This window comes from Aristolochia californica, unplaced genomic scaffold (assembly GCF_029961685.1).
Source record: "Aristolochia californica isolate CCGP_79_NKW_82.1479 unplaced genomic scaffold, dmAriCali1.0.hap1 SCAF_10, whole genome shotgun sequence".
In the NCBI taxonomy this organism is placed as follows: Eukaryota; Viridiplantae; Streptophyta; class Magnoliopsida; order Piperales; family Aristolochiaceae; genus Aristolochia; species Aristolochia californica.
Genome location: NW_027181771.1, coordinates 27251719 through 27274863, shown reverse-complemented (window position 1 = coordinate 27274863; position 23145 = coordinate 27251719). Strand labels below are relative to the sequence as shown.

Sequence of the window (23145 nt, the reverse complement as noted above, 5' to 3'; positions counted from 1 at the left end):
GATAAAAATTATCCTTTTAAAAAATTGAATCTAAATGTGATGATTAACTTAAAAATTAGATGAAGCATATACTTAAGTCGATTTTTTTTCCTTTTATGTTCCTAGTTTTAAGAGGCAAGCGTAATTAGTAACCGGGTCTTAGGCTAATGGGTCAAGGCGCGAATTCCTTTCACAGGATAAGGCTATATCTGTACATTTACGAACTAATCTCCTCGTGGAGGCTTGGAATCATCGTCGAGCGATGGGGGAACACCATTTCCCTCTCTTTTCTACTGACTGAAAGCTTCAAGAGCCAAAATCTCACATTTTCTGAGAAAATCCTTCTTCGATTTATCCCTTTTTCATTTTCTCCATGATAGCTGAAACTTGTTTGTCTCTTATCTTGTAAAAACTCGGGATGATGGCGGTTCGCGTGGTAAACAGCTGCTCAATCTTCCGTTCAGCGTATATAACTCCGTCTACTCACCGATGCTGTTCCTTCCATTTCCGGTCCTCATACTTCCGTGTCCCGAAAACGGTAATTGAATTCAGGAGACTCAGTTTCAATAGTAGTGTTTTGGCGAGCAGCAACCGGTTTGTGCAGAGCCTCGTGGACAGCATCATGGAGGAGTTTGAAGAATTGCGTTCAAAGAAAAGGTTCCGAGCGAGTAAAAAGTAATCTTATTTTGCTCTTTCATTGTTAGTATGTATTTAGTTCACATGTTAGTTGATGTTGTTTATTCCTCTGTTTAGTCCTAGAACCGATTTTCCCTTTTTTTCCACGTTTTCTGCTTTTCCTGGTGTCTGTCTAATGACCGGAAAACTAAGCTCTTCTTGCGAACTTCTCAACCATGGTCGTTGCGCTTGGTGATAGTGAATGTTAGCTGTAAAATTGATGCTAGAAGTCCTAGTGACTCAAGTTCATTAGAGAGAGTGTTTATCTATAAACCTAACTTTCCTGACCAGAAGCAGATTGCAACAAACTGCTTCCAAACCTCTTCTCCTGTTTTTATCCAGTTGAGGGCTTTATGGCGTCATCATTGTTCTTATGAAAGGTGATGATCAAAGGGAGGTTGTTGACCATGTGGGCAACTATGAATGATCCGTCTTATACATCAGTGGTTAAGGGGTCTCCTGAGTAGACCACAAGGTACCTAGCAATGTTAAGAGCTTTCCAAATGAACCACAAAGTACCACGAGATCTGATCTAGTTGACATTAGTTGGTCAGTTGTCAACTATACCATTCTATGAAAGAAGTTGTCCATGTGTTATCCTACCTGTCTTATTTGATAGCAATTACCAAATGGTGTATGAACTCTATTTCACTTGAACTGCTACTAGTTCCATTCCTATGTTCTCATTCTGATATAGGTGTTTTGTATGCTAATTATTGCAGAATGGCACTAATCGGTAGTCAGGAATTGGTTGAAGATAAACTTGAAAAATGGGTACTTCGAAAAGGGTTGCTTCTGGAATTTCAGAAAGATTCTGAGAGGGTACTACTTGCTGTTGCTCAGAAACCTGATGGAAAGAAAAATTGGATGGTGTTTGATCAGGTTCTTATAGAAACAACCAATGCAGCCTTTTGAATATTTGCTCGGTGTTGAAACTCTTGGTTTTGTCAGTTTTTCCCATTCAATTTGTATAGCAGACTATATGCAACAACTTTAATTTTTGATTTTTTCTCTTGATCTTTTAAGACAGAATGGGACAACCTCCTCAATAAAGCCCCAACAAATTACTTACATTGTTCCTGGTGTTGAAGATTTTGACCACACGGACATCTCCAATTTCATTCATAAATCCCAAATTCTCTTGGTGGGTGGATTTTAGCTTTATATATTTTCCTATATTTGTTGAGCTCATAATTTTGGTTGCTGCATTATAACTGGTGTCATAATGCAGGATGCAACACTACTAGAGTATGCATGGGCAGAACTTCTTGAGAAAAATAAGTCAATAACAGCAGAAGAACTTGCAGAGGTAAGAACCCCTATGCAAATTTTCACTCTGTTGCTTTGGCTCAATGCTTCGATAGTAAAGTTGTTTCAAATTCTTGCAGATCATATATGGTAATAGGGAGCCTCTGGAATCCTACTGTGCACATTTTCTGCTATCAAAAGATGAAATATACTTTAGTGCCATTGAGAGAAAAGGAACCTTTACTGTTTACGAGCCTCGCACCACAGGACAGGTATATTTCATAATTCTTGTGTTGTGTGTGTGTGTGTGTGTGTGTGTGTGTGTTTTCTCATGTATAAGGAATCCTAGGGATCCTTTACTGACTTTGAGGAGAGACAAAAAAAAAAAAGTTTTCTCAAATTTGTGCCTACATTCTTCAGTTACCCCCCAGACCTCAACCATCTTTTCCCGAACCTTTCTTCCTGCTGGTTTGACCTTAATAATAGTAAATTTTAGGAAAAAAAAACTTAATAATAAGTTAAACAACAATTCTTCAATCTCATGCCTTATACCTTGTTGCTCCAGTAATGTTGTTTCAGGCAATTGGCTGATCTTAATCTACCTATTGCATTAATTTTTTTTTCTTTTAATAAGTGTTGTAGTGGTTTGCTTTATTTGCATTCTTTTCAGCACCTTACATGTCTATATGTAAAAGTATAACAGTGTGAAATTTAGGGTTTTGGAGAGTGAGAGTTGTTGGAAGATGGGCTCAAGCCCACAAGCTCAAGGCTAGAAGCCCACACGTCAAAGGAGTGGCAAAGTGGTTATTTATGGTATGTTCTATAAGGATGGCATGAAGATGTAAATACATTGTCTTAGTATGTCTTTTGATCTATTGAGTTGTAACCCTAAGGGCATTATAACACTATAAATAAGAGCATTGGCTAAGAGGTAAGGCATTCAAGCCTTTTCCTCTCTTTGGAAAAACGTCCAACCACCCTCTCTTCTCCCTTGATGCATTCCCTTAATCCAAACTCTCCTCTCTAACGTCCTTCTCCTTTCTCCCTCTTCTCTCTCTTCTTTCTTTCTTCTTCCACGTTAACCTAGAGTCATTCTCATGGAGTCCTAATTTCTACATGGTATCAGAGCTTGGAGGTTAGGATCCCTATTCAAGTAGTTATGTCATCCATTCAAGAAGTTGTGTATAGAAGGAGTTCTGCCATGAAGAGATAGGTAAAATCTAGTTTTTTTTTTTTTTTTTTTGCATGTTCTCTCTTTACGGTTTCAATTTTTTTTCTCTTCTTGAATTCTTGATTCATGTTAAGGTAAGATAATCTTCATAAACATTGTGAAGATCTATCTTGTATGACTAAAATGATATTGTAGTCTTGATCATCTTGTAGGAAAATTACATGATTGATCAACGGTTGCTTTTTGCGGTTTGTTATTTGGTTTCAGTTACCTTTATGTAACGGGAATCACACATTGTTGATATGCGATTCCAGCATATGTTGCTGTCAATTCTATAATCTAACGTTATTCATGGGAGCGTGTTATGTTGTTGGATGCTCGTTATATGTTTGATGAAATTCCAGAACTCACTTATCCCTATTATTTTTTTTGCGTTTGAACTTCAGCAATTGAATCTTTTTTTGTGTTGAAGTATTCCCATGGGTTGAAATTTATTTTGCCTAGAAAGGCCTTGTCGAAAGTTGCTCTCGGTTTTGTGGTTGAGTTTTGATTAAGGATAAGAGTTTTATCTATTCTCTTCTCTATATTTTTGATAAATATAAGAGAAGTTGAGTAGTGGTTGGTTCTTGTTATCACTTCACAAAAGCACCAATTTTTTTATGATTTGGTGCTTATACTCGTGAAAATATTCTCTACTTAGTTTTGGTGGCTAATTTGGTCTACGGGTGCTTCAAATTACGTTGTGTAATTGTTATTTGAGCCCCTTTGACAATTGACCTTACTAGTTGATTTGTGTCGAATTACTACAATTCTACTAAGAGGTCTTTCCAATTACCTCAGCTGGTCACAATCAGTATAGAGGGTTCTCATTACTCGTGACCTTCTCAGTCATGTTATCAAAATCCCTCATTCGATTCATGAAGAAGATGAAGTTTACCGTAAATGGGTAAAAAATGATAACATGGTTATCAGTTGGCTTATTAATAGCATGGAAGAGCATGTCGCTAACAATGTGGTCCACTTGGAAATTTCCAAGGATATTTGGGATTCATGTGCTAAGCTCTATTCTAGTACCGCCTCCTTGCAATGAGTATATAATGTTTTTCAAAGCATGTTGGCTACCAAACAAGGAGATAATATTCATGAGTTTCTGGCCCGGTTTTGTGGCCTTCTCCAAGAATGGAAAATTGCTCAACCATACTCTATCGACATTGTTGTCGAAGAAAAACAGCGCGAGGCCCTGGCAACGGCTATTTGCCTTACCAATATTAAGCCGTATACAACTTCTTAGTTGCTCTGCCCTTCCCTCTTTTAATGACATCAGTGCTACGTTGTTACGGATTCCTAATCCATCTCCTCCTTCTCCGATTGATGCTCCATCAACTATGTTCTTTGGTAATCGGGGTACATCATCCCCATTTCGAGGATGCTACAGAAATACAAGAGGAGGCCGCAATAGAGGTGGTCGAACGGGTCCGACCCATTCCCGCATTGAGCCTCGATTGTGCACTTACTGTGGTGGTCAGAACCACCTTGTGGATTCATGTTGGAAACTCCATGGTAAGCCTAATTAGGCGACAACCAATCCAGCATCAGTTAATGTTGAGAAAAAGGAGGATAGGACTGATTCTCATTCCGGGAATGTGACTATTTTTGCGGATGACTATGCTATAATTCAGAAGCTGAAATTCTTATTGGATTAGTCCTGTACTCCACCGGGCCCTACTACTGCCACTATCATTGCCTCAGGTATGCTTTCTTCCGCTTCAACCCCTTCCTCTTGGATCATTGACTCTGGGGCTTCCGAACACTTGTCAGGTAATAAACACATGCTTCATTCATTGTCTCCATGTCTTCCTCATAAATTGGTCACTATTGCTAATGGTTCCCAAACCAAGGTGCTTAGCAAGGGTTTCTCCTCTATTCCCGCGTCTATTCCTCTCCAAGATGTGTTATTTGTTCCTCAATTTCCATTAAATTTGCTCCCCGTTAGTCAATTAACCAAACACTTGAATTGTTTTGTCACCTTCTCACCATCTTCGTGTGTATTTCAAGATCTAACTACGAAATAGGTGATTGGTGGCGGCCATGGAAAAGGGGGTTTATACTATTTTACTCTTCCAATAGTAGTTGCTATTTCATCCACTACATCCGAGGCTCAACTGTGGCACAACCGGCTTAGTCATCCATCTACCTCGTCACTTCGTTCTTTAGTTCCATCTCTTAAATCTTTGTCTAATTTTAATTGTTAGGCATGTCAAATAAGTAAGCATGTTAGGAGTACATATTCTCCTCGTCTTACAACTACTAGTACTGCTCCGTTTGCATTAATACATTTTGATGTATAGGGCCCTTTAAAGGTCTCTAATATTTCTCAGGTTCAATATTTTGTTACTTTTGTGGATGATTTTACCCGAGTGACTTGGTTGTTTTTGTTTAAAAAACGATAAAAAATTCTTTCTATTTTTAAAAACTTTCATGCAATAATCCTAAAGCAATTTGGAAAAAAAATTCAAATCCTTAGATCCGATAATGCTAAGGAATATTTGTTTAACGAGTTTAAATCGTTTTGTGAGGGTAATGGGCTTCTTTATCAAACATCATGTGCCTATACCCCTCAACAAAATGGTATTGCTGAAAGAAAGAATTGTCACCTCCTTGAAGTTGCTCGGGGCCTCCTCTACTCCGTGAAGGTACCCTACTTTTATTGGCCTCATGCTATTCTTACACCATGCTTTCTCATCAATAGGTTACCTTCATCAGTACTTAGAAATCAAACTCCGTATTCTGTTTTATTTCATGGTGAAGATCCATTTTCTCTTCCTCTTAAAGTATTTGGTTGCACATGTTTTGTTCATGATACTTCAAAACATAAAAGTAAACTTGATCCTCGGTCTCTGAGGTGTATATTTTTGGAGTATTCTCGAACTCAGAAAGGATATATTTGTTATAATCCTACACTTTGGAGGTTGATGGTATCTCGAGATGTGACTTTCTTTGAAGACACTTCCTTCTACTCCTCACATGAAACTCCTCCAGGGTTTACATTTCCTCTTACCACTCCATGCCCGCTTGTGCCGTTTCATGAAGATATTACTCAACCCCCTGAAGCACCGACCGTCCCCTCACCTGTGGAGTTGTCCGATCCACCTGAGGTAAGTCTTTCTCCTCCTATGTTTGAGCCTGAATTTGATACTCGACCTATCGCATTATGAAAGGAAACCCGTTCTTGCACTACGTCTCATCCAATTGCAAATTTTATGTCTTCTCATCACTTATCTTTTGAGTGTGTTCAGTTTCTTGCTTCTCTTTTGTCTGTTTCCATACCACAATCCTATCAGGAGGCCCTGAAGTATCCAGGATGGAAGGCGGCTATGAATGAAAAAATGCATGCATTATATGAAAATCAAACATGGACATTGGCATCGCTCCCAAAAAGGAAAAGACGTGTTGGTTGCAGATAGGTTTTTTCAGTGAAACACAACCCAGATGGGTCGGTTGCTCGCCTTAAAGCACACCTGGTTGCAAAAAGTTATAATCAGTGCTATGGGATAGATTATGAAGACTTTCTCTCCAGTTGCAAAACTGAACTCGGTACGTATCATCCTCTCTATTGCTGCCAACTCATCTTGGCCAGTATATCAGCTTGATGTAAAAAATGCATTTTTAAATGGTGATCTACGCGAAGAAATTTATATGGTCCAACCACCAGGATATGTGGTTGAGGGGGAGTCCGTATGTCGGTTAAAGAAATCTTTATATGGCCTTAAACAGTCTCCTCGGGCTTGGTTTGATAAATTCAGTCAAGCGCTTCTACGATTTGGCTTTCATAGGTGCTCGGTTGATCACTCAGTATATGTTAAAGATACTATCAAAGGGAAGACATTATTGGCCGTGTATGTTGATGATATTATCTTGATTGGAAATGATGCTCATAGTATACAAGAAGTGAAGAATATGATATGTAAAGAGTTCAAGACTAAAGATTTGGGTAAGCTCAAATATTTTCTGGGTATAAAAGTCCTTTAGTCAAATCATGGAATAGTATTGTCTCAAATAAAATATGTCTTAGATCTTCTTGATGAAACAGGAATGAAGGGCTGTAGACCAGTTGATACACCTATGGATGCGAATAAAAAATTGTGTGCCACAACTAGACAAGATGTTGACACTAGCAAATATCAAAGACTCGTGGGAAAATTGATCAATCTCACAGTGACCAGGCTAGATATATCATATGCTGTGAGTGTGGTAAGCCAATTCATGCACAAACCACAAATTACTCATTGGCAAGCGTTGGAGAGAATACTACGATACTTAAAAGGTGCTCCAGGAATAGGATTGCTATATAAACAACATGATCACTTCAATATAGAAGGCTTCTCAGATGTAGATTGGGCTGGATCACCTGATGATTGAAAATCTACGTCTGGGTATTGTACCCTTGTTGGGGGGAACTTGGTCACATGGAAAAGCAAAAAGCAAAATGTGGTTGCAAGATCTAGTGCTAAAGCAGAATCCGAGCTATGAACCACACTGTAAGTGAACTTTTATGGATAAAGACTCTTTTTACCAAATTGGGATTTTATAAAGGAGGCTCTATGGGCCTACATTGTGATAATCAAGAAGCTATTCACATTACGTCAAATCTAGTCTTCCATGAAAAAACTAAATATATTGAAGTGGATTGTCATTTTATACGGGAAAAGTTTCAAGAAGGAATAATTTCTCTTAAGTATGTTTCATCTCAAGAGCAATTAGGGGGGGTTAGTCCACAATGAAGTGGAAATGAAGTGAAAAATTGAATTGAAGTGAGATGAATTGCTTCCACTTCAATTCATGTTTGGGTGTTAGTATAGATGAGTTCAAGTGGCTGAAAAACAGATTCCAGTGTTAGTGCCCCTAAATGAAAAATATGATATAAAAACGAGAATAAGTAATATTTTATAATATACTTAAATAAAACATATACCTAAACATATAATTAACAAAAATAAACGTGGTTACTACACTTATAAGTGATTTAACGTGTAGTATTAGAATATATTAATATCCTAATTAATGAAAAATTATATTATATTACTTAATGATTATAATTTATTATAAATTAAAACAATAATTATGGTTTAATTAATTATAACAATTGGATAATTAAACCAATTAATGATTACAGTTTATTATAAATTAATATACTAATTACGTGTGACTAGAATAAATTATTTAAAATAAATAAAAAAGTTAAAAATAACATAAGTGAATATAATAAATAAATAAATTATTCTGTAATAACATAAGATATAGTTTAACATTAAAACTCATTATTTTAATAAAAATAAATAAATAAATATATTAATTTATCAATAACATAATATACATTTTAAATATTATTATTTAATAATATATTAACAAAAAATAAAAACTAATGGTTTAATTAATTGGATAATTAAACCGATGATGTTTAATTTTTCCTAACTTAGGAAAAATTAAATATCGTCTTCGTCTTCCTCTGCGGCGATCTTGGCAACGGCGACGGCAGCGGGCAACGGCGACGCTCCGACGGTGCGCCGAGAGGGAGAAAATAGGGAGGCCGAGAGAGAAGAGAAGCCAGGAGGCCGAGGGGCTCTGGCCTCCCGTGCTCTGCGACGGACGTCGAGAGAGGGAGGAAGGAAGGCCGACAGGGGCAGGGGGGGGGGCGGAAAGAGAGGGAGGCTGAGGGGCTCTGCGACAGAGCCTCTCGTGCTCTGCGACAGAGGTGGGGGCAGAGGGAGGACGGCTGACGGGGGTGGGGGCAGAGGGAGGAAAAAAAATCGCGGAGGGGGGGGGGGGGGGGGGGGAAGAGAGGGAGGCCGAGGGGGCTCTGCGTCTGGAGAGGCTGACGAGAAGGGGGAGGGGAAGAAGCAACGCGCGTCGCGCGTGGAAAGCAGATGATTTGCAAAATAGGTAGGAAACAGCTTTCCCCCGTTTTTGCCTGAGCGAATGAAATGGTGTTATCCCACTTCAATTCAAGTCATTCTAGACTAATGCCATAAATGGGATGAACTAAGTAATGCGGGGGTAATTCATTCCATTTCATTGTGGACTAACCCCCCCTTAGCTGATATCCTCACCAAACCGGTAACATCCAAAATTTTATCTTATATAGGTGGCAAGCTGGGTATTTATGATGTATTTTCTCTTCCAGCTTGAGGAGGAGTGTTGGAAGATGGGCTCAAGCCCACAAGCTCAAGGCTAGAAGCCCACACGTCAAAGGAGTGGCAAAGTGGTTATTTATGGTATGTTCCATAAGGATGACATGAAGATGTAAATACATTGTCTCAGTATGTCTTTTAATCTATTAAGTTGTAACCCTAAGGACTTTGTAACACTATAAATAAGAGCATTGGCTAAGAGGTAAGGCATTTAAGCCTTTTCCTCTCTTTGGAAAAATGTCCAGCCACCCTCTCTTCTCCCTTGACGCATTCTCTCCTTCCCTTAATCCAAACTCTCCTCTCTAACGTCCTTCTCCTTTCTCTCTCTTCTCTCTCTTTTCTCCTTCTTCTTCCACGTAAACCTAGAGTCATTCCCATGGGGTCCTAACTTCTACAAGAGTGAAAGAAATGAAAGAGGAGAGAAATTAGAGCACTGGAAAGGCTCTTCTTTGGGGGTTGAGCTTGACCACCAATCCTTTTATAATAATTCTGAGAATAAATTACAGAAATGCCCCTTTTCTCTTTAAAACACTTTACCCTTATATCTCCCTACATACTTGTTCAAATTACATGAAAATAGGACTAGAGATAAAACTAAACACATAGAATAAGATAATATAGCTTCTGGACTTTATAGTGAGTGAAAAATAGCATATTGCCCTTCAATAGATTTTCTAAAACTCCCCCTCAAGTTGGAGCATATATATCCATAAGGCCCAACTTGTTGCAGAATATCCCAAATTTACATTTGCCCAATGCTTTAGCAAAACTATCTTCAATTTGGTCACCAGACCACACATAGGGAGTTACAACCTCATTTTTTATCACAACATCTCGAATAAAGTGACTATCTACCTCAATATGTTTAGTTTTTTCATTGAATATTGGTTTTCTCGCAATGAATATAACAACCTAATTATCGCAGTACATTGTCATAGGTCCATCCTATTGTAAGCTCAATTCTCTTACCACAGATCTAACCCACATGAGTTCATTGATTGTATGAGTCATTGCTCTATACTCACCTTCGGCAATGGAATGAGTTACAATATTTTGTTTCTTGCTCTACCAACTTATCAGATTACCTCCCAAAAAGACACAATAACCTATGGTAGACTTCCGGTCAAGCGTAGATCCGACATAATCAGCATTCGAGAAGGCTTCTATCTTCATGTGATTATGAGGATAAAAAGTCTTTTTCTGTGTGCCCCTTTTTTGATATCTCAAGATCTGCTAGCCAGCTTTCAGGTGAACGTTGTGAGGGCACTCCATGAACTGATTAACAACATTGACAACAAAGGATATGTCAGGCTGAGTGATAGTAGTATATATGAGTTTTCCAACTAACTGATGATATATCACAGAGTTCATCACTCTGTCCATCATGAAGGTCATGCCCAACTTCCGTAGGAGTCTCAACAAGCTTTGCACCCAACAACCCATACTCATACTCATGTAGCATGTCTATGACATATTTCTTCTAAGTTAGTACCAAACCTGCCTTCTAGCTACTTCAATACCCCAAGAGTATTTTAGTGACGTCAAGTCTTAAGTCTGAAATTGATTTTCTAAATGTGTTTTTATCTCCTCAATGCCTATCATATCATTACTAAATTATATAGTATCGTGTACATATACTAGTAGTACTAAAATACTATATGATCTCCTCATGACAAAAAGTGAGTTGTTATAGTAACTCCTAACAAATCCAATAGACATGATCACTTGACTAAATTTCTCAAACCATGCTCGAAGACTTTGTTTGAGATCGTATATTGCCTTTTTGAGTCGGCACACTTTGTTAGTCTCCCTCTGACTAACATACCCAAAATGTTGTTCCATATAAACTTTCTCAGCCAAGTCGCCATACAAAAATGCATTTTTAATATCAAGTTGACACAACCTGGTTGACTGCGATAGACATCAAAATCCGAACTGATGATAGATGGGCAATAGGAGAAAAGGTCTCAAATGCATCAATCCTATATGTCTGTGTGTAGCCCTTGGGTACCAAGCTAGCCTTGTAGCATTTAACAGAACCGTCTAGCTTATACTTCACAATATATACCATCTACAACCAACAATAGCACCAACAAGCAGGTTACACAACTGCCAGGTGCCCCTATCTCGTAGTGCCTCCATCTCAACATCCATTATTTTCTTCACTAAGGAGAACAAAGTGCAGCCTGCACAGGCAAAGGATAGCGCAAGAGGACTAGGATTTACCAAATTGTTTGTACCAGTCAAAAAGGGAATCAAACGATACAAAGTAAGACAAAGGATATGAGTATCTTTTCTAACGCCTTTCCAAAGAGCGATGGGCAGGTGTAGATCACTTACCTCAAGATCAGTAGACAAAGAGGGTTCTTGGTTCTGTGTCAGAGAGAGAACAACTTTATCTTGAGTCACTTTTCGTCTATGATATACCTATAGTGGCTTTTCTATAGTAGCTTCAAGAATCGGACTAGGAATCTCTTCCATAGGAATAGGGGCAGCAACCCCAGGAATAGAAAAGGGTGGAGACACATGTATAGAAGACGCATAAAACAAAGGAGTATCCTAAAAAAATGTCACATTTGTAGAGATAAATGTTTTCTTAGTAGACGGATTGAAGCACTTATATCCTTTTCCTTACGTGTGAGTATCTCAAGAAAATACATTTGACAGCTCGAGGGGACAATTTGTCCTTGGAGGTACCAAAGACATGTGCAAAATATAAGCACCCAAAAACACGAGGAGACAACGGAAATAAGATGATTGATGGTATTAACACCTGTATAGGAATTTTACTATCGATAACTAAGGAAGACATTCGGTTAATGAGGAAACAACAGTGAGGATAGCATCACCCCAATACGATTTTGATAAGATTAATATTAAAAAGCATGGTACGAGGCACCTCTAAAAGATGATGATATTTAGGTTCAATAACACCATTTTGCCCATGACCTTGACAAAATAAGTCGAACTTTTGATTCGTAAACTCTAAGGCATTATGAGTGCGAAATACACGAATAAAAGTATCAAACTGATTCTTTATTTTATTATAAATTTTTTTGAATGCATCAAATACTTCTGATCTCTTTCCTAAGAGATACGCCTAAGTACATCAACTGAATTCAGCAATAAATGAAAGAAAATAATTATAACCAAAAATACTAGGCATTGGTCAAGGCCCTAACATTAGAATGAATAAATATCAAATGAGCGACTGCTTCAGGATTGACTTGAAGGCTCAACTGACACAAGTCACACTGAAAGGATAGACTTGAAGGAAATGCAGGAAAGAGCTGAATTAACTTTGTAGGAGAAGGATGATTTAGCAATAAATGCCACCGTACACGTGAAACCACAGAGTGAAATGCTAGTGAAGTATCTGGAGAGTTGCTTTCCAAAGTATAATCTGCCTCTCTCACGCACGAAACCAACGTCTTTCTCGTCGTAAGATCCTGAAAAACACAGTGAAAAGAATAAAAAGTTACGAAGCAATTCATTGATTTGGTCAGTTGACATATTGACAACAAATTGAGAGGGAATTTAGGAACAAATAGGACAGATTGAGGTGACATAAAGGTAGATGGAACAAATGTACCCATTTTTTGTTTGGAACAAATGTACCCATTCCTTGAACTAGAAAAATGGATTCATCGGCCAATATGACTTGTTCAATAGTAGTTGACTCTTTTAAATTAGAAAACAAATTGGACATACTGGACATGTGGGTAGTAGCTCCTAAGCCAATAATCTAGGTGGAGGATGGACGCACATGTAGGGCAGACGTACCTATATTAGCAAATGTGGCTGTAGAGTGGAAAACTAAATCATAGATGTTAAGAGGAGGCAGCATTCAGTTGTGCCATGTGCTGAATCAACTATTGCATTGTATCGGATGGGCTAGGTACTATGTTCAAAATATGCTCAAGAGACACATTAGTGCTTTAATGAACAATGGAATTGGCCCAAGTGGGTTTACCAAAATTTTCCTAACACTTGTCAGAAAAATGATCTGTATGGCTACAATGAGCATATTTTTTGTTTGGCCTAGTATCACATTTGCCTTTTCCTCTCCCTAGATTATCTCTCCTCTTACTCTAGTACTTCCAGCTCTGCCCCTCGATGACTCTGAGGAACCTTGAGTATTTAGTGTTGATACAGAAACACTAGTCACATATTTATTTCCCTGGGCTACAATAGCATTCTCTACACGTATACTCAGCAATAAGCTGTGGATAATGTTGAGCATCTTCTAAGGCCTATAGTTGTGCCCTAACAACATCAAATTCTAGCCCTAAACCATCTAGAAATTTTGCAATGTGCACTTATCTATTTTGTTTCTTTGTTTCTCTTTCATCCATAGTAAAGGGATGGAAAACACTTTTTCTGCAATATACTAACCAGCTCACTATAGTATTCAATGACAGATCTCTTATATCTCCTGAGGCTAAACATCTTGGCATATAGTTCAAAAACTCGTGACAAGTTGCTCTCTTGAGTATTAAACAAATTCTAAGGATTTTCACATCTCTTTTGTTGTGTCACAGTTCATAACTTGATTCCTTAACTTGGAATCTATGTTGTTAATTAGCCAAGTCATAACCTGATTGTCCTCAGCTTCCTAGTCATCATTCAAAGGGATAGGAGGGTCATCCCCAATGAATTTTGACTTCTTCTTAGCCTTCAAATACAATTTGACCGATTGTGACCAACACAGATAGTTTGGCCATTCAGTCTCTTAGAAGTAATCATTATTGAATTTTTGGGAAAAACAAATAATTCACTAACTTGTTTTAATTTGAGTACAATGAGCATCTATTTATAATAGAAGAAACAAGTAGAATCCAATTACAATTAAACCACCCTTGTCCCAATTACGCCCAAAGTTAAACACTAAAAATTAAGTCCTAGAATAATTGAATAACTGGATATAAATAGAAGACTAACATAATTAAAACACCTTTAGCTAAGATTCTTCTGTGAGAACTCCTCCTGCAAGACTCCTGTAGGATTCTACCATATTAATTATGGCTTTGTGAGACTTTTTATTTTGAAAGTCATGTAAGACTCTTCTATATTTGCTCTTCAACAATCATAATAGTATGCTTTCCCTCTTGTTGAAGAGCAAATATGGAAGAGTCTTACATAACTCTCACAATAAGAAGTCTTACAGAGCCACAATTATTATCGAAGAAGGTCTCACAGAAGAGTTTCAATTGAAAGGTATTTTAGTTATGCTAGTCTTCTATTTATGCTAGTTCCACCAAAGACTGAACTTCATGTAGCTGCCTCACCGAATCCATTGCCTCAAGATGCTGACGAGAATTTCAGGAAAATGAAAGAAATGGGGCTGCAGTGCTAGATGGCCTATGCAAGGACGGTTTGATTCAAGAAGCTATGAAGCTATTTGGGTTAATGCGTAAAAAGGGTACAATCCCTGAAATTGTAATCAATATGGATGTGGTGGAAGGCTTTTGCAAGGCACTAAAGTTTGAAGATGAAAAAGGGGTTTTCAGGAAAATGCAGAACAATGGTATATCTTCCAATGCTTTCAGCTTTACAGTTTTTGTTCAAGGATTGTGTAAAGGGAAGCAGCTAGAAGATGTGATTGGGTTTTGCATTGAGATGTTAGAGGCTGGGCATTCACCAATTGTTGCTACTTATATTGGGTTGGTTGAAAAGAGATCAAAAGAAGCTCAATGTGTTATTCAGAGGTTGAGAGAGCAAGGGCAGAGGGCAGGGGCTCAAGTAGATAGATTGGTTGGATTTTTAGTCTGGACTTTAGTTGCTGCTGCTGTAGCAATGCAGAAATGGACTCAACAGAAAAAAATAAAACCAGTTAGAAGTGATGAAGATGAGCAGCACCTAGAATATGTAGAAAATGAAAAGGAATCACAGGGTGCATCTATAGCTCATGAGAATCAAGGACATGCTGCAGTGATTACTGCTGTTCAGATCTGTGAACACAAATTGGAGAACAGAACACTGATAGGTCCATCTTTAGGCCAGCAGCATAGCAGTGTTTATTGGAAGAATGGAAGTTTCACCTATTGTTCCAGCTCACTCCAATGCATTGCTGGATTGTACGGCGCTGTTTTGACACTGCAGAACAAAGTGCTGCCAACAGTGCCACTGCTGAACACAGTGCTGATAATTCTGTGAGTAGTAGCAGCAATGACTTATGTTACACAATTATCTGTTGTTGTGGGCACAACAGATACTCCTCTGCAGGATGGAGCTAGTTTTGGCCAGACAGGGATAGCACCAAAAATAATTTCTGTTCTTACTGCATGTACCAGTAGTGGAGCTCTTGAGCCCAAGATGATGCTGATATTTATTATTGCTGCTGCTATTGCAGTGAAGATAAGGGCATCCCAGCAGAAACTACAAACTGCAAAATATAATGCGCTGAGTACCACCTGGAAAATTCTGACTTTGACCAAATGAGACATGACTTGAATGTGCTTGTGCATGGGGGGAACATTGATGCTGCTCGTGGTGTATTTAATGGATTACCAGCCATTGATCTCATCTCAATTGAAATTATGTGGCAGAGCAGTTGTCTTTGGTATAGATTGTCTTAATACCATTGATTTTGAGAAGTTGTTGGCAGATAGGGAGACTCTCAATGATGAAGGTTCTCTAGGCCATAATTTGAATGTTATGCTGTGGGGAATGATTTTTATGACTGTTGACGGGAAAACTATTAAATTCTGGGCGGCGTCTGAACAAAGTATAAGTGCTGTTGCTGTTTTGACATTGCAGAACACAGTGCTGCCAACAGTGCCACTGCTGAATCCAATGCTGCCAGCCAGCCAAGCAAACAATGCTGCTGTGGCAGTCCAGAATACATTGCTGCTAGACAGCCAAGGACACAGTGCACACAATGCTGCTAGACAGCCAAGGACGCAGTGCTACTGTGGCAGTGCAACAAAAATTGCTGCTAGACAGCCAGCAACCAGTGCTGAAAACAGTCGCCGTGCAGAATGAAAACGGTGCGGTTAATTTTGGAAATCTTGATAACTGTTTGGCAGTAATTGAGAACCATTCAGATTTCCATGATATTGTTGTTGTTGACGTTGGTGTTGGTAGTGGTATTCTTTCACTATTTGGGAGGATACACTTGGCTCCCTTCAGTGATGAATTTTTGTATGTTGAAATTGCAAACAAGTCCCTCTTTTGGCAGCAGCATAATTAGTATGGGGTTGATCTTACACCTTTACATGGACCTGCATTTCAAGGATATTTTTCTCAGCCTGTAGTAGATGCTTTTGATCCAAAGATTGTCGAGGAGATGACAAAGATCTTATCTGGTTTACAGGAATAAATCCTTCAAGGTGGACGCCTGGGTGCTCCTTATGTTGCTGGACAAAAGAAGGTTGATGCCTGTGCGAAGCACTTTCTGGGTGATGGCGGCAGCCAGAAAGGGATCGATGAGTACCTCACCATAATCGACTTCCATTCAGTGTTGAGCATTCACATGCCTGCTTTCTATGAGGTTTACTATGATGCCTGGCAAGGAGTTGATAAAATCACGTACTCACCTCACACCAACTACTCGTCCTCTGTGGCTGCTGCAATTCAAGCTGGAATCGACATGGTAATGGTGGGGTATAATTTCACTGGATTCATTGATGACCTAACCAATCTTGTGAGCAGCGGAGTCATTCCCATGAGCAAAATTGACAATGCAGTAATCGGGATCTTGCGTATCAAATTCATGATGGGTCTCTTCGAGACCCCTTACTCTGACAACAGCTTGGTCGATCAAATTGGAAACCAGGAACACAGGAAGCATGGCTAGAGAAGCACTCAAAATATCACTTGTGTTTCTGAAAAACGGAAAAGACTCTGGTCAAACATTGCTTCCCCTCCCCAAGAAGGCAAAGAGCATTCTCGTAGCTGGAAGCCATGCCCATGACCTGGGTTCCCAATGCGGTGGATGGACCATCACGTGGCAAGGTCTCAAAGGAAACAACCTCACCGAAGGAACGACGATCTTGGAAGTTGTTCCTGCTGTTAATATCAAAGTAGAAGTTGCCAGTTTGGAGCAGGTGATTGTTCAACTTGTTGTTTGGTTGCTTATCCGTATTGGGCTATGCTACAACAAGTGATGCTGGCAGTGTCGGCAAAAAAAAAAAAAAAAAATTTGCTTCTCAGGTGGAATGCTCCAGTTTTGTCGTCCAGAGGGCTGACACAGATACCGGTTGACACAGATACCACGGATGCGACTTGGGAACAGGTGGAAACGTCGGCATGGGCAAGCAAACCCTACCTTCGAGCTTGAGGACAAACTCTTTCTCCCAGGGGGGGTGTAATGTTATGCACATAATAACATTATTAAATTAATTATTTTTCGTTAATTTACTTTAGTTTATTTCAGTTAAAGAATTAATAGGCCACAATGGCATTTTTGGAATATTTTATTTACAGGGGTATTTTTGTAATATTTTATCTTAAACCTTGTAAAGGTGAACCCTATTTAAGGGGTAAGAGTAATGAGAAAGACAAACATTGATTTAGAGTAAACAAGGGTTTTGAGTTCTCCTCAATGAGCTTAGGGGTGTGTGTTCTCCTCAAAGAACCTAGGGTTTTCAAGCTTCCCTTTGGCTTGATTTTCGTCTTTCTCTTCTTCCCCCCTACGAATCCATGTGTCAGATCCGGGACCATAACATAAACACATAGAATAAGATAACGTAGTTGTTGGGCCTTAAAGTGAGTGCAAAACGACGATATTGCCCTTCAAGATTTTCTTACCAAAAGCTATTGCATGGATTGATGAACATTAGTAGACGGCATCTATTAAACTGAATCAGTAATGGGAAACCACACATTAAGATCATTTGAAAGGCCAAGTGCACAACCATGACTACTTGCAGTGCTGAAAAAGTGCAAAATAGTAAAAGTCTAAACAGAAAACTGTGGCCACTTAAGGTTCTAACTGTATGGTGCAGGTGAAAAATATACAAAAGTTTCATTGCTGTCAACGGAAAGAAAATGTTATGTGTTCCTGTTATTTTATAAATCTAAATGACCTGAGACTATATAATACTGGCAGCAACCTTTACTTCAATTTTGGTTGTAATTTAAATGCTTTATGTCCCATTTGTTAACTAAGGTAGAAGAACTTCTGCAAAGGAAGCATGCAAAAGAGGCAGCTGAAAGAGAAATAGAGGAATTTGTTCAGCTACTGAAGTCTGCCAAGGTAGTACCTCTCCATTCAAAGCCTCCCAAGACATCATGGAAAGTGGATGAAAGAATCCAACACTTCATTGAAGCTCTTGAGGCCTATGCTCTTGATATGTGTAAGGATAATGAACAAAAGAAAGTTGCAGAAGTGGTAAGTAGTGAGATCAATTTATGTAAGTTTTTTTCTGCATAGACATTCATCTGTTTTTTTTTTGTTCCAGTCTGCCCTTTGCCAAAATTAAATGGAAGAATTTAAATAAAGCATTAGCACCAAATTGAAGTTTTAGACTATGCGTGCAGATTCTCAAGGCCATGGGATTGCCAAAAATGTCATCTGCTGCCATTAATCTTCTCATAAATATTGGGTATTTCCCTGTACATGTAAATTTGGACCTGCTGAAGCTCAACATCCGTACTGATCACTCTGTAGAGATCTTATCAGCTGTAGAAGAATTTCTTTCAGTGTCTCCTGATTTTGACAAGGTAGATGGTCATTTATGTTTTCTTGTTTTATGTGTTGAGTTGTAGAGCCTAATCAACGCCCTACACTGAGTCGGTACGCGGATCGACCTTCACGAAAAGGTCACCGTGGGGGTTGGACGCCCCCCTCCCGGGGTTGTGGGGGCGGAGCCCTCGCTAGGTCCATGATATATTAACTGCTGTTTCATTAAGGGCAGTTTGGGAATTTTACTCTTGTATCACGGTTGTCCTAGTTCCCTCTTTATATTTGGGGCGCCGCTATTAGGGTTTTATAATCCGAGGAACATCATTAGTTTCGGCCGGGAGAGGTTAGAGAAAAATACCTGTAAGTGTGTACGATTTCTCTTGTAAACTATTTTATCTTTATAGTGGATTACTGCTACGGCGGAAGACGGGATGTAGTCTCACCTTGAGGCGAACCTGTATAAATCTTGTTGTTATTTTCATTGCTTGTTTTTCTTTCTTCCTCAATTATTACTATTGCTCTTGTTAGTTTGGAATTAGGGCGTTTAATTCATAACATTATGTATCCGTGTTTTTGCTAAATGTGAATTCTTTGTGTATTAGACAATCCGGAAAGATCTTACGTTCTTGAAGGTATATGCAATTGATGTAGATGAGGCCGATGAGGTAATATTACTTATTATGCGTTGCTGATACCCATTAAAATGCTATATCTGGTACCTCTAAATTTCTTCTAACATCACTCAATAAGCACTCAACCTATGCAGCTCGATGATGCCCTGAGTGCAACCAGGCTACAAGATGGCCGCATTAAAGTTTGGATACATGTTGCAGATCCTTCTAGCTTAGTTCAGCCTCAAAGCATTATAGACAGGTGCTTTTCTTCAGTGCCTATGTTAGACAAGTTCATTATTATTAACTGAAAAGTTTTTTTCCTTTTCTTTTTGGGGAATGTGATAATTCAACTTTTGAGAAGGAAAAATAGGACATAGCTGAAGAAGAAGAAGAAGAGCCTGAAAAGAAGAAAAATACTTCTTGAGGAGACATTAATACAACAAAACCCCTTTTAACTTCTTAATCAATACACATCTAATCTTCAAACTTTTCTTGCTTTATGTTGCTAATGCTCTCGATTTACTGTTTTATCCTGCAGCTATCTACACCTTGAATTATGATAGATATCAATATGAGCCTTCCTATTAAAAAGAATATTCATTGGGTATACTCTTGTATGCAGAGAAGCAATGAGAAGAGGCACCTCTATTTTCTTGCCTACTGCCACCTATCCAATGTTCCCGGAAAAGCTTGCAATGGAAAAAATGAGCTTACAACAAGGAAAACTTTGCAATGCTATCACTGTGTCTGTTGTTCTGCATTCTGATGGCAGGTGAATATTAACAACTTCATTTTTTATTATTTAAAAATTCTTTTATTAAATTATCTGTTCAGAAGGAAGACAGGTGATGATTCAGCCTGGGGTTTGTAGCATTGCAGAATACACCATAGATAACTCGATCATCAGGCCTTCATATATGCTGACATATGAGAGTGCATCGGAATTGCTATACTTGAACCTGGAAGAGGAGGTTGAACTGAGAGTTTTATCTGAAGCAGCTGCCCTCCGGTTACAATGGCGACGCCAGCAGGTTTTGGTTTTAGTTGCTACTCCAACAGTTCTCTTGCCTCTTAAACACTTAAAAAGTCTTCCCTCTCCCCCCTCCTCCCCCCCCCCCCCCCCCATATTTCCTAATGGATTTTTAAAGAGTTAATCCAGCATGATTAAAACCACAGAACACATTTTGACACTCCTGATTTGCTGTTTATTAGCAAAGACGTTAAGAAAACTTTTGAATCAGGGTGCGGTTGACACAGCCATGATTGAACCACGCATCAAGGTGACGAATCCAGATGACGAAGAACCTTTGATCAATCTGTATGTTGAGGATCAGTCAGGCCCTGCAATGCGGCTTGTCTCTGAAATGATGATACTCTGCGGGGAAGCTGTGGCCACTTTTGGTTCATATAACAACATTCCTTTACCCTACAGAGGGCAGCCTCAAGCAAACATCCCCTCTTCAGCATATGCTCATCTTCCTGAAGGACCAGTTAGGAGTACTGCTCTTGTTAAACTAATGCGTGCAGCAGAAATCGATTGTAGGAAGCCCATGCGTCATGGAGTTCTAGGGCTTCCTGGTTATGTGCAGTTTACTTCTCCCATCCGTCGCTATATGGATCTTCTTGCTCATTATCAGGTCCTTTCTTCACTTGCTTTCCTTCTTTTAGATTGGTTGTCTTTTATGGCAGTTTGAAGCCATACTGTATTATTATCGAGTATGCAGCAAAGTTCTTTTTTCACGGGGGCAGGTGATTTTACAGGTTAAAGCTTTTCTAAGAGGAGATTCTCTACCCTTCACTGCTGGTCAGTTGGAAGGAATTGCATCACTTGTAAACATGCATATCAGGGTTGTTAGAAAGCTTAGTAGCAGTAGTTTAAGGTATTGGCTACTGGAATATTTAAGGAGACAGCCCAAGGAAAAGAAGTTTCATGCCTTGATTTTAAGGTTTATCAAAGATCGTATTGCTGCCTTACTTTTAGTTGAGGTAGAGATCTAATGACCTTAATTTGGTGTTTATGGACATTGGACTCAAGGACATAATTTGATCCATCAAAATATTGAAACATATTCACTGAATCTTGAGACGTGGTGAATAAATTACTTTGCAGGTTGGAATTCAGGCATCTGCATTTGTATCAGTGGGAACACAAGTTGGAGATGAGATACAAGTCTTGGTTAAAGAAGCTCATCCGCGTGATGATGTCCTCTCTCTGAAGGAAGTTGTTCATTAAGGACCTTTCATGACGCATCTAACTGGAATTTAACAATGTGAGAATTTCATACTTGGCCTTGCGATGCATACCATGGTAATTAAATACTTTACTGTTATTTACGATTTATGTAAAAGGAAACATTCTTTTTCCATTTCATGGTCTTTGGAGAACATTGTATCCCACTGTTTCAAATTTGAAGGGTGCATAGAAAGATTTGAAAACCTTAAACATCTGTTGCCAGTTCGTGTTTTCTATATTAAAACCTGTCAGCAATTATTTCTTCGCGATAATCGTAGGATTTGATGTTGTTTTACTGTACAGGTGATGGGAAACTGTATAATTGATTGGCTTACAGGAGATGATGTTAAAAACTGACCAGCTGGGTGTACTGAAAAGCCGCTCAAGTGATCTTGATTTGCATGGAGAAGTAGTGTCTGAAACTCGTGGGGGGGAATTATCTGGAGCCTCTTTTTCTTCAATTTGTACTGAGATCAGTCTGATGCAAGGTAATGGATTAAAACATCGAGAACAAGTTTAATGCACTGGCATGTGGCCTGGGTGATTCACCATAATTTTGTATGTATGAGGGTGTTGTCAAGTTTAAAAAATGCAATTATACCTGTAAGGTTTCTCCCCGTTTTCCTCTTCTTCTCTGATTCTCTTTTCCCACCTTTTATAAATTTAAGGTGTTAAATTATAGAGCCAAGTGGATTTAGCCTTTTGGCCATGCATGAGAATTTCGTAATGCAAGATGCTTGTTATCTACGTCAAGGTTCTTTAGAGACCTTATGCATGTATAATCAACATCTAATAGAAGGAGAAAGTTGATAACAAATGGAAAGTTTTAACCTTTCCCACTTAAAAAAAAAAAAAACATTAGAGCTCTGTTAATGCCCTGGTTGGAAATTTTTATCTCAGGAAAAACCAGAAATGTTTTTTCACGATATACATTTGTCATAAACCTTTAGATAAAAATCTTGTTAGTGCCTTATTAGGAAATTATATGGAAAATTTTTAAAAAAATCATAAAAAATTTCAAAGAGGTTAAAAAAACAAGGGAGGGTAAATTTTAAAAAGTAAGATTCAACTTGTTTATCTCGTCTTTAGAAGTGGTGGGGGTCTTACACTTGGGTGGTAACAGAAAGATCAAGGAGATTATGGGAAAGTTTCTTTTTGTGAAGTTGAGTCCAAGGTTTATCCCAAAATAATTAATTGACATATTATTTACTTTGTTGTGAATTTACCCTGTCTTATTTTTTAACCTCACTTTTAGCCATAAATATGTCTCAAAAAGAAACTATGATTCTTAATAAGCATTTAATTCGATTAACCTAAATCCTAAACCCTAAATATCCCTCTGGAAAGATACTTTTGGCCTCTATGTAAACAGATGAAGAATACGGGATAAAAAACAAAAGGGATACTGA

The 23145-nt window shown here is 38.6% G+C and overlaps 1 protein-coding gene across 4 annotated transcripts; it reads left to right on the top strand.

Annotated features, from left to right (window-relative positions):
* The first annotated feature begins 268 nt into the window (after positions 1-268).
* On the top strand, positions 269-22338 carry LOC137941696 (ribonuclease II, chloroplastic/mitochondrial). 4 transcript variants are annotated; one of them, XR_011110433.1, is made up of 15 exons: positions 269-636; positions 1377-1536; positions 1685-1798; positions 1886-1963; positions 2043-2174; positions 18374-18595; positions 18745-18927; positions 19492-19554; positions 19656-19762; positions 20126-20275; positions 20375-20534; positions 20745-21140; positions 21265-21489; positions 21614-21811; positions 22040-22338. XR_011110433.1 is itself a non-coding variant. In XM_068787225.1 (15 exons), exons 1-14 carry the CDS (start codon positions 398-400, stop codon positions 21734-21736), a joined length of 2370 nt encoding a protein of 789 aa, XP_068643326.1. In that variant the 5' UTR covers positions 269-397; the 3' UTR covers positions 21737-21773; positions 22040-22338. The 4 variants fall into 4 exon arrangements, 1 of the variants encoding a protein (XP_068643326.1); XR_011110434.1 differs by having other exon boundaries at positions 269-654; positions 1377-1476; XR_011110431.1 differs by having other exon boundaries at positions 269-654.
* The last annotated feature ends 807 nt before the right edge of the window (positions 22339-23145 follow it).